The sequence below is a fragment of the Elephas maximus genome, chromosome 5, assembly GCF_024166365.1.
Source record: "Elephas maximus indicus isolate mEleMax1 chromosome 5, mEleMax1 primary haplotype, whole genome shotgun sequence".
Taxonomy (NCBI): Eukaryota; Metazoa; Chordata; class Mammalia; order Proboscidea; family Elephantidae; genus Elephas; species Elephas maximus.
Genome location: NC_064823.1, coordinates 104,615,249 through 104,629,006, shown reverse-complemented (window position 1 = coordinate 104,629,006; position 13,758 = coordinate 104,615,249). Strand labels below are relative to the sequence as shown.

Sequence of the window (13,758 nt, the reverse complement as noted above, 5' to 3'; positions counted from 1 at the left end):
ACCCACTCCCTTCTGACACTGGTACACATGTTGATTTTGTGTTATATGAGTGTGTGAGAATGCATGCATTATATTTTACCGGTAAAAATCATTGTATATTATTTTAAAGTCGGAAAAACTGAGATTCCGAGAAGTAACTTGCTCAAAGTAAGGCATCTAATGAGTCGCAGACCCAGCAACTGAACGTGGGCATCCTCACCCCAAAATACATTACCTTTCAGGTCTTATTGCCACTGCTCCTGAAATGGAGTCCAAAGGGCAGCCAAGAGATTTTCACCAAACTTGGGGATTCTTTTCTGCTTTGGAGGCCTGGTGGCGCAGTACTTAAGAGCCGGGTTGCTAACAAAAAGCTCGGCGGTTCGAACCCACTAGCCCTCCTGGAAACCCTATTGGGGCAGTTCTACTCTGTCCTACAGGGTCGGAATCGACTCTACGGCAACGGGTTTTTTTGGTTTGGGCTTTCTGTGCTCTTGCTCATGTTTGGTTCCCTGCAGGAATGCCCTCCACCACTTTTCCCAAAACCCTCGGTTCTCTTAATGATCTTTCAAAAACCCATTCGAACGCCAATTACCCTATTAAAGTATTGCCAACCACCAACGATAAGCCATGCCTCACTCTTTCAAATGACTCCCTATGATTTCCAGATGGTTTTACTTTATTTTCCACCTGACTCTCCCACAGACTGTAACCGGCTTGCGGGCACACACCGCACCCAGCTCCGCCTCCTGGGTCCAAGACACCGCCTCGCCCGCAGCGGTCACCCCGGAAACACACGCCGCTTTAAACCGAAATTGTTTGGTGAACCTCTTCTCCAGACTCTCCCGGAGTCCGACGAGTGCTTCGGTAAGATATATCAGAAACAACTTCAATCACGTAAATTCGCGACTAGCAGAAGATTACAACCCCCAGCGCTGACTAAGCGAAAAGGACACCCCCGACTCCGCGACGCTTAGCAACCGCCGGCTCCTCAGAGATCCGCTTCCGGGGTAGAGGTCGCCCCCGCCCCTCCTGCAAGATGGCGAGCGGCGGCAGTGGGGGGGTTTCAGTGCCTGCGCTCTGGAGTGAAGTTAACCGTTATGGCCAGAACGGCGACTTCACGCGCGCTCTCAAGACCGTCAATAAGAGTGAGTGTCGGGACGGGGGCGGGCGCTGAGGCGGACCCGGGCTAGCAGGAGAACGCGGCCTCCTTCTGGCGCGCGCGACCACCTCTGGGGAGATGCAGGAGGGGAGAGACCCCGCCACCGCCGTCTGGGGCCGGAACGCCGAGCGGGCGCGGGTCGCAGCTCTCACACCTCTCTAGTCCAGCCCTGGGTCCCGGGTTGCTTAGAGCCACGTGTACTTCCCCCTCTGTCTCCCGCGGAACGCGAGGAAGAGATTTAAAGAGACCGCAGCTCCTGGCGCCGCTGGCAAACTGTTTTGTCGGTTGATTTTTTTTCTGCTTTCACGCTTTATTTTGCAAATATCTCACATTGCCTTCTTTTCTTTTTTCTCTAACGGAGTGATCAAGACAGTATTGCTGAGAGAGCTTGTTTTCTAGGTCTTCGGCGAGGATAGGGACCTGCCTGGGACACGTAATTTGGAAGCTGGTGCTGACAAGGTGGAAGCTGTACAAATCCGTCTGAGAGGACAGGGGGAGGGCTGGTTCTGTATGTCAGGCGTGTCATTTCCACAGATAGAATCACCCCAGTGCCGTTAAACTAGAAACAGTGTGTGTGAGAGCACCAAATTTTGGAATAATGGCGGAAGGAAAGTTTGGCCTGTTTTTGGCCTTTAAGTGATAATTTCAAGTTTTACTGTCTTGCTGTGAGATTCAGCTCATATTCTTTTATCCTTTACTACGTAATTCTAATATGGCCTTGATTTTTAATGCGCTTCATTTTGCTAAATTCTTTTCTGCTGTTAGATTTAAAATTTAGTGAACAGGACAGGGTTTGACTGCTCCAAACACTGGTCAGAATAGCAAAATTATAAAGCTGTGTAACTAGTTTTGTTCTACAACCTCTTGCTGTGTTAATGTGAATGGTGGTAACTGGGCCTACCAAAAAAAAAAAAAAAAGCCAAACCCGTTGCCGTTGAGTCGTTTCCGATTCATAGCGGCCCTTTGGGACAGAGTAGAGCTACCCCATAGTTTCCAAGGAAAGACTGGTGGATTCGAACTGCGGACCTTTTGGTTAGCAGCCGTAGCTCCTAACCACTATGCCACCAGGGTTTCCAATTGTGCCTGCGAAGCATTTTTTAATGATTTAACACATTGAGGAAAGTGGCAATTGATTAGAATTATTTGATCCATGAAATAACAAAACTTGGCTTGAATTAATTTTAGCCCTTGGGGAGGCCTCAACCAATTGTATACACCTAGTCGCAGAAGTTTTTTAATCAGCAAAGGCAATTATTTTGTCCTCCAATATATATTTTTCTAAGTGGTAGAAATTCTTTTGATTCGTAGTCTGAGAATCGGACTCCTTGCCCAAGAGCAAAGGGTCTGATCTCAGCAATGTGACACTGAACAACTGTTTGGAGTTGAAACTTGACCACCTGTACTTGCCTTTGATCATCTTAGATGAAAAGGAAAATTTTGAATGGTGTTTTGGAAACATGACCAGCAAAATAAATTGTATTTGTGTTACACTTTATAGTATATAACAGAATACTCTCATTTAATCTTTATAATCTTCTGAAATACATAATGTTCTCATACTGATTTTGCAGATCAGAAAACCGAGATTTGGCAGTTAAATGACTTGCCCAGGACCTTAAAGTAGTTAGTAAAACGCATGCATTCAAATCTCAGTCATTTGATTCCACATTCTACATGAACCTTTTTCTCTTGGCATGTGAAGTAATGAAATACGTAGCACACTTCCCAAGATGAAAAACCTGGAGAAATGCCTTCTTTCTGGCTTTTCTGTTTTCACTGCATTTGAAGGGGAAGGAAGGCTATTAAGATATAACTCCTCCTTGTAGTGTTTTAAGTTAAAAATGAAGATCGGTCATTTTTTTTTTTTTTTGTTGGTGTTTCTAGCAGTCATTTCTATCGCAATAGTATTGGAAATGTTGGCTTCCTGAGACAGGGAATGGGAAAATTATTAAAAATGTGAAAAGGGAATGGGTGTAAAAATGGCTTTCCTAAAACTGATCTCTAGTACTGCAGATCAACAAGGAAGATGTAACTGCCCTGCACTGTAAAGTGGTATGCCTTATCCAGAACGGAAGTTTCAAGGAAGCCTTGAATGTCATCAATACTCACACCAAAGTATTAGCCAAGTAAGTGACTTAGTTGTTTGTACAGTTATTAGAAACACTTTTACTATAGCTGTACGCACATCTAGTATTTTCTCTCCCACTCTTCACTGATTTACTTCCTTCCTTTCTTTTGACAGTAGTGTTTTTGAAACTGGAAGGAGCAATAGTGGTTTTTGTCCTTTTTAACCTTCAAGAGTCCTCTCTTTACTCCTATATTCCCTTTGAACCATTAAGAAGGAGGTAAACTGTGGAGGGATGTGGGGCATAAATGTAACAAGAGTCCTTGGAGGACATAGGGAGAACAACTTGGCAGAAGTTTAATTTTAAAAAAGGGTAGGGGGAGGCAGAGAGTGCAGAATATGTAGGGTCGGTATGTATAAGTGGATAGTATATAAGTAAATAGAGGTCTCTAGGATGGTATGATAAATTTCAACCTAATCTCTGTATGTACCTCCATTGAGAATTATTTAGGTGAGTATGGTTTTAAGCCTAGATCTTTCAGTGTTAGGAGTTCTTCAGCAGTTTTTAGAGTACATGGCTTGCTCCCCTCCCCCCCCCCCCGCCTTTTATTTTTAAATTGCTGTTATTCTTTTTCATTATTATTTCATGAAATGTGAACGTATATTCTGAATTGTTACTGTAATTTGATTTTTATTTGCAGTTACATCTAACACGCAAAAGATATGTGTTCTGCAATGAAGTTTGTAGTATATTTATCCTTTAGGGGGATACCAATTTATAAGATGCAGAACAGTATATAGTATATTTCTTTTGGTATAGGAGAAGGAGGATATAAGAATTTTTATGTGTATTTGTCTATATTTGCAAAAACACACACTAGAAGGGGAAACAATGAATAAAACTAGTCTGGGGGGTAAGAAGAAACAGGGTAGATTCAATTGCAGTGGGAGCAAAACCTCTTAATGTATACCTTTTTGTTTTTATATTTGAGTCATATAAATTTATTACAGCTTGAAAACTTATTTTAAAACTTTATTAAAAAATAAAACGTGAATAAAGAGGACTCTGCTTTCTATTGTTAAAACGTGTTTATGCTAAAATTCAGTGTTCAGGAAATTTTGGCCATTTTGTGACACAGGGAAATTTTCAAATAATATTGTGTGAATAAATAAAGGATTTTGCCATTTGCTTTGATAAATATTTTTTTCCTCATGAGTTATGGTTGAAACATCAAAGTGAGACTTTTCTGGCATAACATTAATGTAAATGAATTTTTACATCTGTGAATGTCAGTAGTATTTTTGGAGTTGTGTGTCTGCTAGTTGCTTGGTTAGGAGTGCTGTGTTCTCAAGATTTTTCACTACTTTTTCTTTGCTAACCATTTGTTTCTTGAACAATTAAAAGAAGCATTGTATACCTTATTAGTGGATTTAAGAAGCTTTTAAAATAGTGCACTTAGTGTTCAGATTGTCCTTGTTTATAAGAAAATTTGTTATTTAACTGATTCATGGTTTCCTTTTTAAATGTCTGTTTCAAAAGGCCAATAATTCTAATCAAGAATATCCATGAAAGCAGGCATGGGAGAGGCTAGGAAAATGGATATAATATCATGTTTTCCCACTTGCTAGCTGTGTGATTTTTGGACACGCCACCAACCTTTCTTTGTCAACTTCCTCATCTGTTGGTATGAGGGCTAAACAAATAATATATATCAGGTGCTTAGAACAATGGCTGGGATATAGTGGGTGCTCGGCAGTATTAGCTTATAATCAATTTTTTTTTACTTTTTCAGTAATTCTCTTTCCTTTGAGAAGGCATATTGCGAGTACAGGCTGAACAGAATTGAGAATGCGTTGAAGACAATAGAAAGTGCAAACCAGCAGACAGACAAAATAAAGGAGCTTTATGGACAAGTGGTAATTACTGCTTTAAAATACCTGTTGACAGTCATCCTGAGTGAGCATGACTCTACCTCTATCAAGGAGCAGGGATGCTCCACAATACTGACCACCAAACCAGTTTCTTGAGGTTTGAACATATTCCCTCTTCTTGATCTTCATAAGAATGATTGCATATAGTGTTCTGTGAACAGATTATTTCCTCAGGGTAATTATAAAATTCAAGAAGACGAACGAACTGCCCTATGAAGTTTGGACTTTTCAGTTGGAAAGATGATGACCAGTGAGCTTATGTGCTTCACAGTCTTAAAGTAGTAGTATTTCACTGTTTTTTTGTTTTTTTAATTTTTATTGTGCTTTGAGTGAAAGTTTACAAACCAGGTCAGTCACTCATACAAAAATTTATATACACCTTGCTATATACTCCTAGTTGCTCTTCCCCTAAAGAGACAGCACACTCCTTCCCTCCTCTCTTTATTTTCTTGTCCATTCAGCCAGCTTCTGACCCCCTCTGCCCTCTCATCTCTTCTCCAGACAGGAGCTGCCCACATAGTCTCATGTATCTAGTTGATCCAAGAAACTTACTCTTGACCAGTATCATTTTCTATCCCATAGTCCAGTCCAATTCCTGTCTGAAGAGTTGGCTTTGGGAATGGTTTCTGTCTTGCGCTGACAGAAGGTCTGGGGACCATGACCTCTAGGGTCCTTCCATTGACTGGTATTTTGTTCTAATTTTAAATTTAAAAAAAAATCACAATGAATAAGAACTCAGATGAATTGAGCTAATCCGTGAAATCCCTGAAGATGTTTTATTTCAAAAGGATTTTGAGACATAAAATTTAGCTTAATGTAAAAGAGGATTATTAACGATGTGGGTGTAGAACTATGTATATTAAAAAATTAGAACTAGTGAAACTTTCTTAAAGATGGGGGGGAGTCAATTTAGGGCAAATAATGCTATATTGAATTTATTGCCCCCAAGAGGTAGTATGGACAAGTAGGACGAAAGGGTCGAAGAAAGATTTGGGCAAGTTCACGGATTGTAAGTCTATAAAGAACTTTTAAGGTAAGCTGGGAAATTTAAAGGAACCCTGGTATCACCATGGTTAAAGTGCTCGGCTAACCAAAAAGTTGGCGGTTCAAACCCACCAGTTGCTCCGTGGGAGAAAGATGTGGCAGTCTGCTTCCTTAAAGATTTACAGCCTTGGAAACCTTTTGTGGCAGTTCTACTCTGTGCTGTAGGGTCTCTGAGTCAGAATCGACTTGATGGCAATGGGTTTAATTTGGTTGGGAAGTTTTAGGGTGAATTCTGCCATTTTGAGGTTGATGAAGGGCACCAATCTCTATCATACATAGCAGACTAATTGATCCAGAGTGACAGTTTTTATTGCCCTTTGAGAACAATTTGAATGAAATAAGCAGGTATTAGGCTGTATGTTCTTGAGACTACCCTGTATATTAGCTAGTTTCTAGAAAAGAGAAAATGCAGTAGGATTAAATATAGTGAACTCCTCAGAAATATTAAGTGCCTTAGTTAACGTCTAATCTTGTGCCCGTTTACTAGGACTTAGTAATCATTTTGTGCTGTGGAATTTTTTTTATATCGGTCAGATTTAGGTGTGGTATAACAGGATTGATTTCTGTAGAAAGGTTTTCTTTCACAACCCACTGAGGCACTTACCTAACTTCAAGAAAGTAGGTAATAAAATGACTTTTCTAAACTGAATCATGCCTGCAAATCTGCAGTAGAGTCGAGATTCATTGCAAGTAACATTTTGAGAGTATGGTAGCACAGAGAACTGGTAACAGATTATGAAGAAAAAATATTTGATGGTCCATGTTATGCTGAGTTAGGTTCCTATTTATTGGTTCCAGAAATGGTTTGTCTGGTGTTGTAGACTTAACACCAAACTTCTCATCTAATTATTTTTACTTATCATTTGTCCTTTCAGTTATACCGGTTAGAACGCTATGATGAATGCTTAGCTGTGTACAGAGATCTCGTCCGAAACTCCCAAGATGATTATGATGAGGAAAGAAAAACAAACCTTTCAGCAGTTGTTGCAGCTCAAAGCAATTGGGAAAAAGTGGTTCCAGTGAGTATCATTGTGTACTCACACAGCCATGAAATAATATTCCTGTCTAGCGTTTGACTGGTATTTTGCTCCCTGGCAGGAGAACTTGGGCCTCCAAGAAGGCACGCACGAATTGTGTTATAATGCTGCATGTGCACTGATAGGACAAGGCCAGCTGAACCAGGCAATGAAAATCCTACAAAAAGCTGAAGGTTGGAAGTTTATTAAAATTATATGTAAATGTAATGTGCATTTAACTTTGCATAGTATCTCCAAAAGTCGCGTTTGAGTTTTTTGGAGTAATTAAGTGGAGGTTATTAATGCAGTGGGAATTTCTCAGATGTCATCTATCCTTTCTCTTGGGCTTTTGACCATATTTCTCCTATATTTCTGTCTGATCCTTAAACCAACTCACTTGTTCATTTTCAGCCACACCAGACTCTGAAGTTTGGATTTTGAGGAGTAGGTTTTTGAACAAGTTAATATGAATGTTAAGTGTAAATTAGTTGAGGCATTTCATGTCAAGCATTTCGTAGCAGTATATGTCAGAAGCATTCAATAATTATCGAACAGCTATCTATTACTTATGATAGTCGTAATATGGTGTGTCTATGCACATGTGTGCACACAAATATGCATATACTATGTTTGTACATTGATAACACCATTCAAGCACATTTAATACGTTCCCATGTTTATGTGCTTTGAAGTCTTTAATTAGGGGGAAAAAAAATTAGAGAACTTAGGTCTAGTCTCAGGTCCTGAAACATTTAGACTTTATTGCATACGTTTTCCATGTAGAGACTGCAGTGAAGCATGAGGTATATGAAAAGGTGAAACAATGTATGTTTTACTGTTAAATATTAAGGTTTATAAAAAACAAAAAAGGTTTAGAGCATCATAAAAAGAAAATAATTGTTTAAAAACTATAATTTCTTCATCACGCCCAGTATTGACAGTGGTATGAGGAAAGGACATTCTTATACATTGCTGTTTGAGCATAAAGTCATACAGACTTTTACAGTGGACTTTGCATCTTGGCTGTGTGTAGCAAATTTTAAAATTTGCATATTCTTTTATCCAGGAATTCCATTTCTAGAAACTTATTTTGAGGAAATAATTAGATACATTCATGTATTCATCCATATGAATGCTTATCTAAGGAGTGTTTATAAAAACAAAAATTTAGAAATAGCATGAACCCTGGTGGCACAGTGGTTAAGAGCTACAGCTGTTCACCAAAAGGTCGGCAATTTGAATCCACCAGGCGCTCCTTGGAAACCCTCTGGGGCAGTTCTGCTCTGTCCTGTAGGGTCTCTGTAAGTCAGAATCAACTTGATGGAGCAGGTTTAGTTTGGTTTTTTAGAGTATTGGCTATGTTTTCCTGTAATCACAAAGTAGATGACCATGCAGTTGTTAATAATGTAGATCTATGCCTATTATAACATGAAGATATCCAAAGTATATGGAATGGGGGAAAGGAGGTTTCAAAATTGTATGTATAATATCCTACTTTGATTTAAAAATGCTTCTGAATAACTAAAATGCCAGCAATGGTTACCTCTAGGTGGTGGAGTTATGGTCTTTTTATACTTCTCTATAATTTTTTTTTGGCAACGAACAGGTACTGCATTTGTAATTTTTTTTAATTCCCTTTAAAATTCTTTACAGTATAGACACTACAAATGAAAGAAAAATGCCCAAGAGCTAGAATAATCAGAGACTGGTAATATTTTTGTAGTATATTTGATGTTAATGATAAATGTGCGTGTCTCGATAAGATGATCTTGAAATCTCCTGCCTAGGAATTTAGTGGGAAAGGAAATGAGAATTACCGAGCAACGTTAATTTTAAAACAATTTTTTTCCTGTAGATCTTTGCCGCCGTTCACTATCAGAAGACTCTGTAAGTATTCCATTGTTGTTAAACCCAAATTTTACCTTTAATGTAAATTAGGAGGAGGCTTCTTTATAGTATTTATTGACCTTTTGGAATACATGGTATTTCACTAAATAGAAATTACAGTAGAATCCGTCTTGATCAGTTAATTGATAAAGTCTGTTAGGTTGAGAAGTAATAATACAAAAAAAATTTACATAGCTAACCATTTTACTTTCAATTCATATAAATAAAAATTCATTTTCCAGTCTTAGAATATAGGGCTAAGGTCTTTCATTATGGGTCTGCTCATAGGAATTTCATACATGTTTCTTACATAAACTGAACATAATCCAACATGATTTCTAGTTTTGTTTTTATTAAAGTAGAACATTATCTTAAAGGTAACAGTGAGCAGTTTGATTACAGAGTCCTTATAGATGTTAACTTCTTACCAGAGGTCTTTTACCATTTTCTGGCTCACACCTAATTAAACAGTAATTTTGTTTAGAAACTTGATTTTATCTAGTCTTTCTGAGCATTTATCACGGGTCTTATTGAAACAGGTCTTTTCGTGTTCATAGTTCTTTTCTTACTGTAATATTTAATTAAATTTCATCATTCCCTTATCAAACACAACTGGCATAAACAGGTTTGGAAGCAAACACATCTTAACTTCTTCAGCATTCACTCAGTAGGTGAGAGCAGGAACGCTTTCTGGTAAAAGCGCATAGCCTTCTAGCCTTGAACATTCATTGTACCATGGGCATCAGTCAGTTTTTTCTAGAAAGAGTGGAGAATGAAGATTAGTCTGGAGAGTGGTTAAAAGAGTTTCTACTTTAATTATAGGGTTAGTTTAAGTTTTTGGAGTTCTTTGTACGGTGGTGATTAGGATTTACTAATCTGTAGAGTTTGATAGAATTGACAGTGAAACATTTGTAAAATCTGTTCATCCGAGAAAATGATTTTTCCAAAATTTAGGTGTATAATTGTAAAAAGTTAAAGCTGCGTGCAGATTTTTAGTTTTTTTTTTTAATTCTTGGATTTTTAGAAAATGATAATGATCAACAAATGGTATTCCTAAGTTTGTTGCCATGTTCTTCCAGAACCTGTCTTTTGCCATTCTTATTTAAACTTCTCTGTTTGATTGACAGGCCCTAAATTATTTCAAAGCACTGACTGTAAGGGAAAATTCTTGAAAATTATATATCTTTTTTAGTGTTGTAAATTTTTTGTATCTGTGGATTCCTTGGAAACCCTGGTGGCGCAGTGGTTAAGTGCTATGGCTGCTAATCAATAGACTGGCAGTTCAAATCCACCAGGCGCTCCTTGGAAACTATGGGGCAGTTCTGCTCTGTCCTATAGGGTCACTAGGAGTCAGTATCGACTCAACGGCAGTGAGTTTTGAGTTTTCGGTGGATTCCTTGGTAGTTATTTTTCGTATCTGTGGATTCATTTTGGAGAATTTACAAAAAAAAGTGTTTCTTCTCCACTTAGGATGGGACTGAGGAAGACCCACAGGCAGAACTGGCCATCATTCATGGTCAGATGGCCTATATTCTGCAGCTTCAGGGTCGTACAGAGGAGGCTTTGCAACTTTACAATCAGATAATAAAACTAAAGTAAGTTATGAAAGTTAAGTGCCTCTATAGGAGATGAGATTTCTTTTTAAATGTTTGCGCCTTTTTGACTGTTGCTTGTTGTTCACAGGCCAACAGATGTGGGATTGCTAGCTGTAATTGCAAATAACATCATTACCATTAACAAGGTATGGAACATCCATAGTTTTCCTACACTGAAGGCAGGTGTACCCCAACTTTGACCTGGGATAGGTGTTTTCTTTCCTTGACAGTGAAAGTCCAGTTGTAGCAAAATCACAATGGAGACTGTTACTTAACTCTCATGATAATTCTGCAAAATATATTCTAGTAATAAAACCTTTTTGTAGTTGTAGATTCTGAACTTATGAATCTTTTCCTTCGTTCAGTTTATAATAATATATGGAGAATCTGTTCATTAGAGGTATAAATTGCTTGAACTTTTAGACTTCAAATGTGTGCACGTTTTAGATGCTTTTTTCATATAGAGTCTGAATGCAAGATTTTTCTTTCCAGTGGTGGTTTTTGAAGTATGAGCAGGCTCATGCTTGCTCTCACTGTCTCTCTCTCTCTGGCTCCCTTCCTGTGTGTGCATGTAAGATACTTTACATGTATGTGTGGTGCAGTGGTTAAGAGCTTGGCTGCTAACCAAAATGTCGGCAGTTTGAATCCACCAGGTGCTCCTTGGAAACCCTATGGAGCAGTTCTACTCTGTCCTGTAGGGTCACTATGAGTCAGGATCGACTGTAATGGGTTTGGTTTGGTTTTTGTATGTGTACACACAGTCTTAATTTAAGAGTATTGTACTAATCAAATTAACCACTGTTTGGAACATCGTTTTAATGGGAAAACGTTTCACGTTCAGATTTGAAATCCAAATCAGTAGGAAACATGATAAATATTTAACATTTGCATTTGCATTCTTTGGGTATACTATACGATTTGTCGAGTACCATCTTATTGTAGCCTCAGAGTATTTTTAGGTGGCAGTACTTGCCTCTGATTTATAGCAGTATAATCTGAGGCTGAAAGGAGTTAAGTAATTTGTGTAAGGTCACATCTAGTAAGTGGTAGAACTTGGATTCAGATTCTAAGGCTTGCTCCTTCCGCTCCTCCTTGGTACCCCTCTCTCCTAGAGCAGAAATGCAGGAAGTCCCCAGAGGTGGGGTAATGGTGTTAAAGGGGGGTAGTAATTACAGGATGTTACAGACTATTGGCAGAGTTTAGGTTTCCAAAAATTGGTTAGGCATCTAAGTCTTTGAGAGCGATATGTACCTGCCTATGCTTATGAATTACTTGAAATGCCAGTCTTTTCATCTGACATATATGTAATTGTGAAGGAGGGTGTATGAAATACAAAATATCTTAATGTAATTGTACACTCAGCTTTTTTCAGTCAACAGATATTCTGATTTTTTTTGTTCAAAATAGCATGCGATATAGTAATGCAAAAGAAGTAAACATGGTCTTAATCATTAACATGGTTTAAATTTCATTCTAATGTTGAAATAAAAATTGTGCTTGTTTAAACTTTTTGTCAATTTATTTCGTAATTGCAGTATTTGGTGAAAGGAAAGATCTCTGGGTTGGCAAATTTGAGCTGACCCTTGAAGGAGGGATACAATTTAAAGGTTAGGCAACAGCATAAGCAAAAGTACAGATGAAGAAATATTTATGACTTGTAAGGGGAAGTGAGAAAACAGATTAGAGGGTATATACATGCTGGCTAGTACAAAAAAAAAAAAAAAAGTTGGTCTGATTGAGTGATGGAAGCTCTTGAAAATCAAATTTTTGAATAATTATGATGATAGCAAAATTAAAGAAAGCTTGGTGGTGGCCTGTGTGATAAACTGAAGTGTTAAAATAGCAACATAGGAGAACCAAGTAGGAATATGACTTCTTGAGGATTTGTTTATATGCAAGGCAGTTTCTTAACTGTACATCAAAATAATTTCACATTAGTTTGGAGCTTCACACTCAGAAAAAGAATTTATTTTAAATTTCTTCTGTACTGATTTTTAGCCTTTAAGCTGGTAGAAGACATGGTTTAAAAAACACAGTGGTATCACGTATTTGCAAATATGTAGCGTGACAAAGCTAGGATACTGTGTAGTAGCATTACACTCAGCAGTAGTGGACACTAATGCTCGGTTTGTCTTCAGGATCCAGTGTGACTTAATCGTCCTTCCATGAGAGGTACAGGACTTTCTGTAATTCGTCACAGGGATTATAGACAGATGACACTTCAGACATTTCAGAGATCAAGCTTCTCTGTATTTTTGTCTAGTTGGGAAGAAGGAGCTTAAGGAAAGCAGCAAACAGTAGATATGTTACATGAGTATTTTCTGCTAAAAATAGTTTCTAAATGATGTGAATGTATTTCTGAAGTTAAGTAGCTTGCTTACATAGTGACAGTATGTTTTTTTCAAAAAGCTCAAAACAAGCAGTTAATAGTGGGAAAGAACAAAAAATCTTGCCCTTGCCTTCAAAGCAGATCACTTGCTAAACCTTTTCATACCTGTAAGTGGGAAGCAACATACATAGAAGCTCTCAAAGCAGAGTTAGACTGTGGGATACACACACACACACACACACACACACGCCGGTGGATTTGAATTACAGATGTTTTGTTTACTTCTGTGAACAAAGAACCTAACACAAGCATATGTGTATCTTAAGAATTCAAGTACCCTGGCCAGGTAGACATATGCTCTTTCAAGGTCTTTTGTTGTGTTTGTGTAAAATAACTAAATGAAAGGGTAATGAAGCCTTGTAAGTGTTAACAAACTTGTATTCTGAGATTTCTATTAATAGTAGATGAATTTTTGTCTTCTTTTTCAGGACCAAAATGTCTTTGACTCCAAGAAGAAGGTGAAATTAACCAATGCAGAAGGAGTAGAATTTAAGCTTTCCAAGAAACAACTACAAGCTATAGAATTCAACAAAGCTTTACTTGCCATGTACACAAACCAGGTAGGTAATAGACCTCTGGATCCTTGGCTAAACCTTTTAGAATGTGGCATATTAGACATAATAGGTGTATCAGTCCAGTCTACTTATATTTTTTGTATACTTTTTATCTTAAACATGTTTGTTTTTTCCTTT

The 13,758-nt window shown here is 38.0% G+C and overlaps 1 protein-coding gene across 2 annotated transcripts in view; it reads left to right on the top strand.

Annotated features, from left to right (window-relative positions):
- The first annotated feature begins 700 nt into the window (after positions 1-700).
- The window catches only part of SRP72 (signal recognition particle 72), a 31,959-nt gene continuing 18,901 nt past the window's right edge, over positions 701-13,758 (top strand). For both annotated transcript variants that reach the window (XM_049886248.1, XM_049886247.1), the window contains exons 1-9: positions 701-1,124; positions 3,144-3,264; positions 4,997-5,120; positions 7,055-7,198; positions 7,278-7,389; positions 9,051-9,082; positions 10,553-10,677; positions 10,766-10,823; positions 13,495-13,626. In XM_049886248.1, coding sequence (XP_049742205.1) covers positions 1,016-1,124; positions 3,144-3,264; positions 4,997-5,120; positions 7,055-7,198; positions 7,278-7,389; positions 9,051-9,082; positions 10,553-10,677; positions 10,766-10,823; positions 13,495-13,626 — 957 coding nt within the window. In that variant the 5' untranslated portion in view covers positions 701-1,015. The remainder of the gene's footprint in view (positions 1,125-3,143; positions 3,265-4,996; positions 5,121-7,054; positions 7,199-7,277; positions 7,390-9,050; positions 9,083-10,552; positions 10,678-10,765; positions 10,824-13,494; positions 13,627-13,758) is intronic.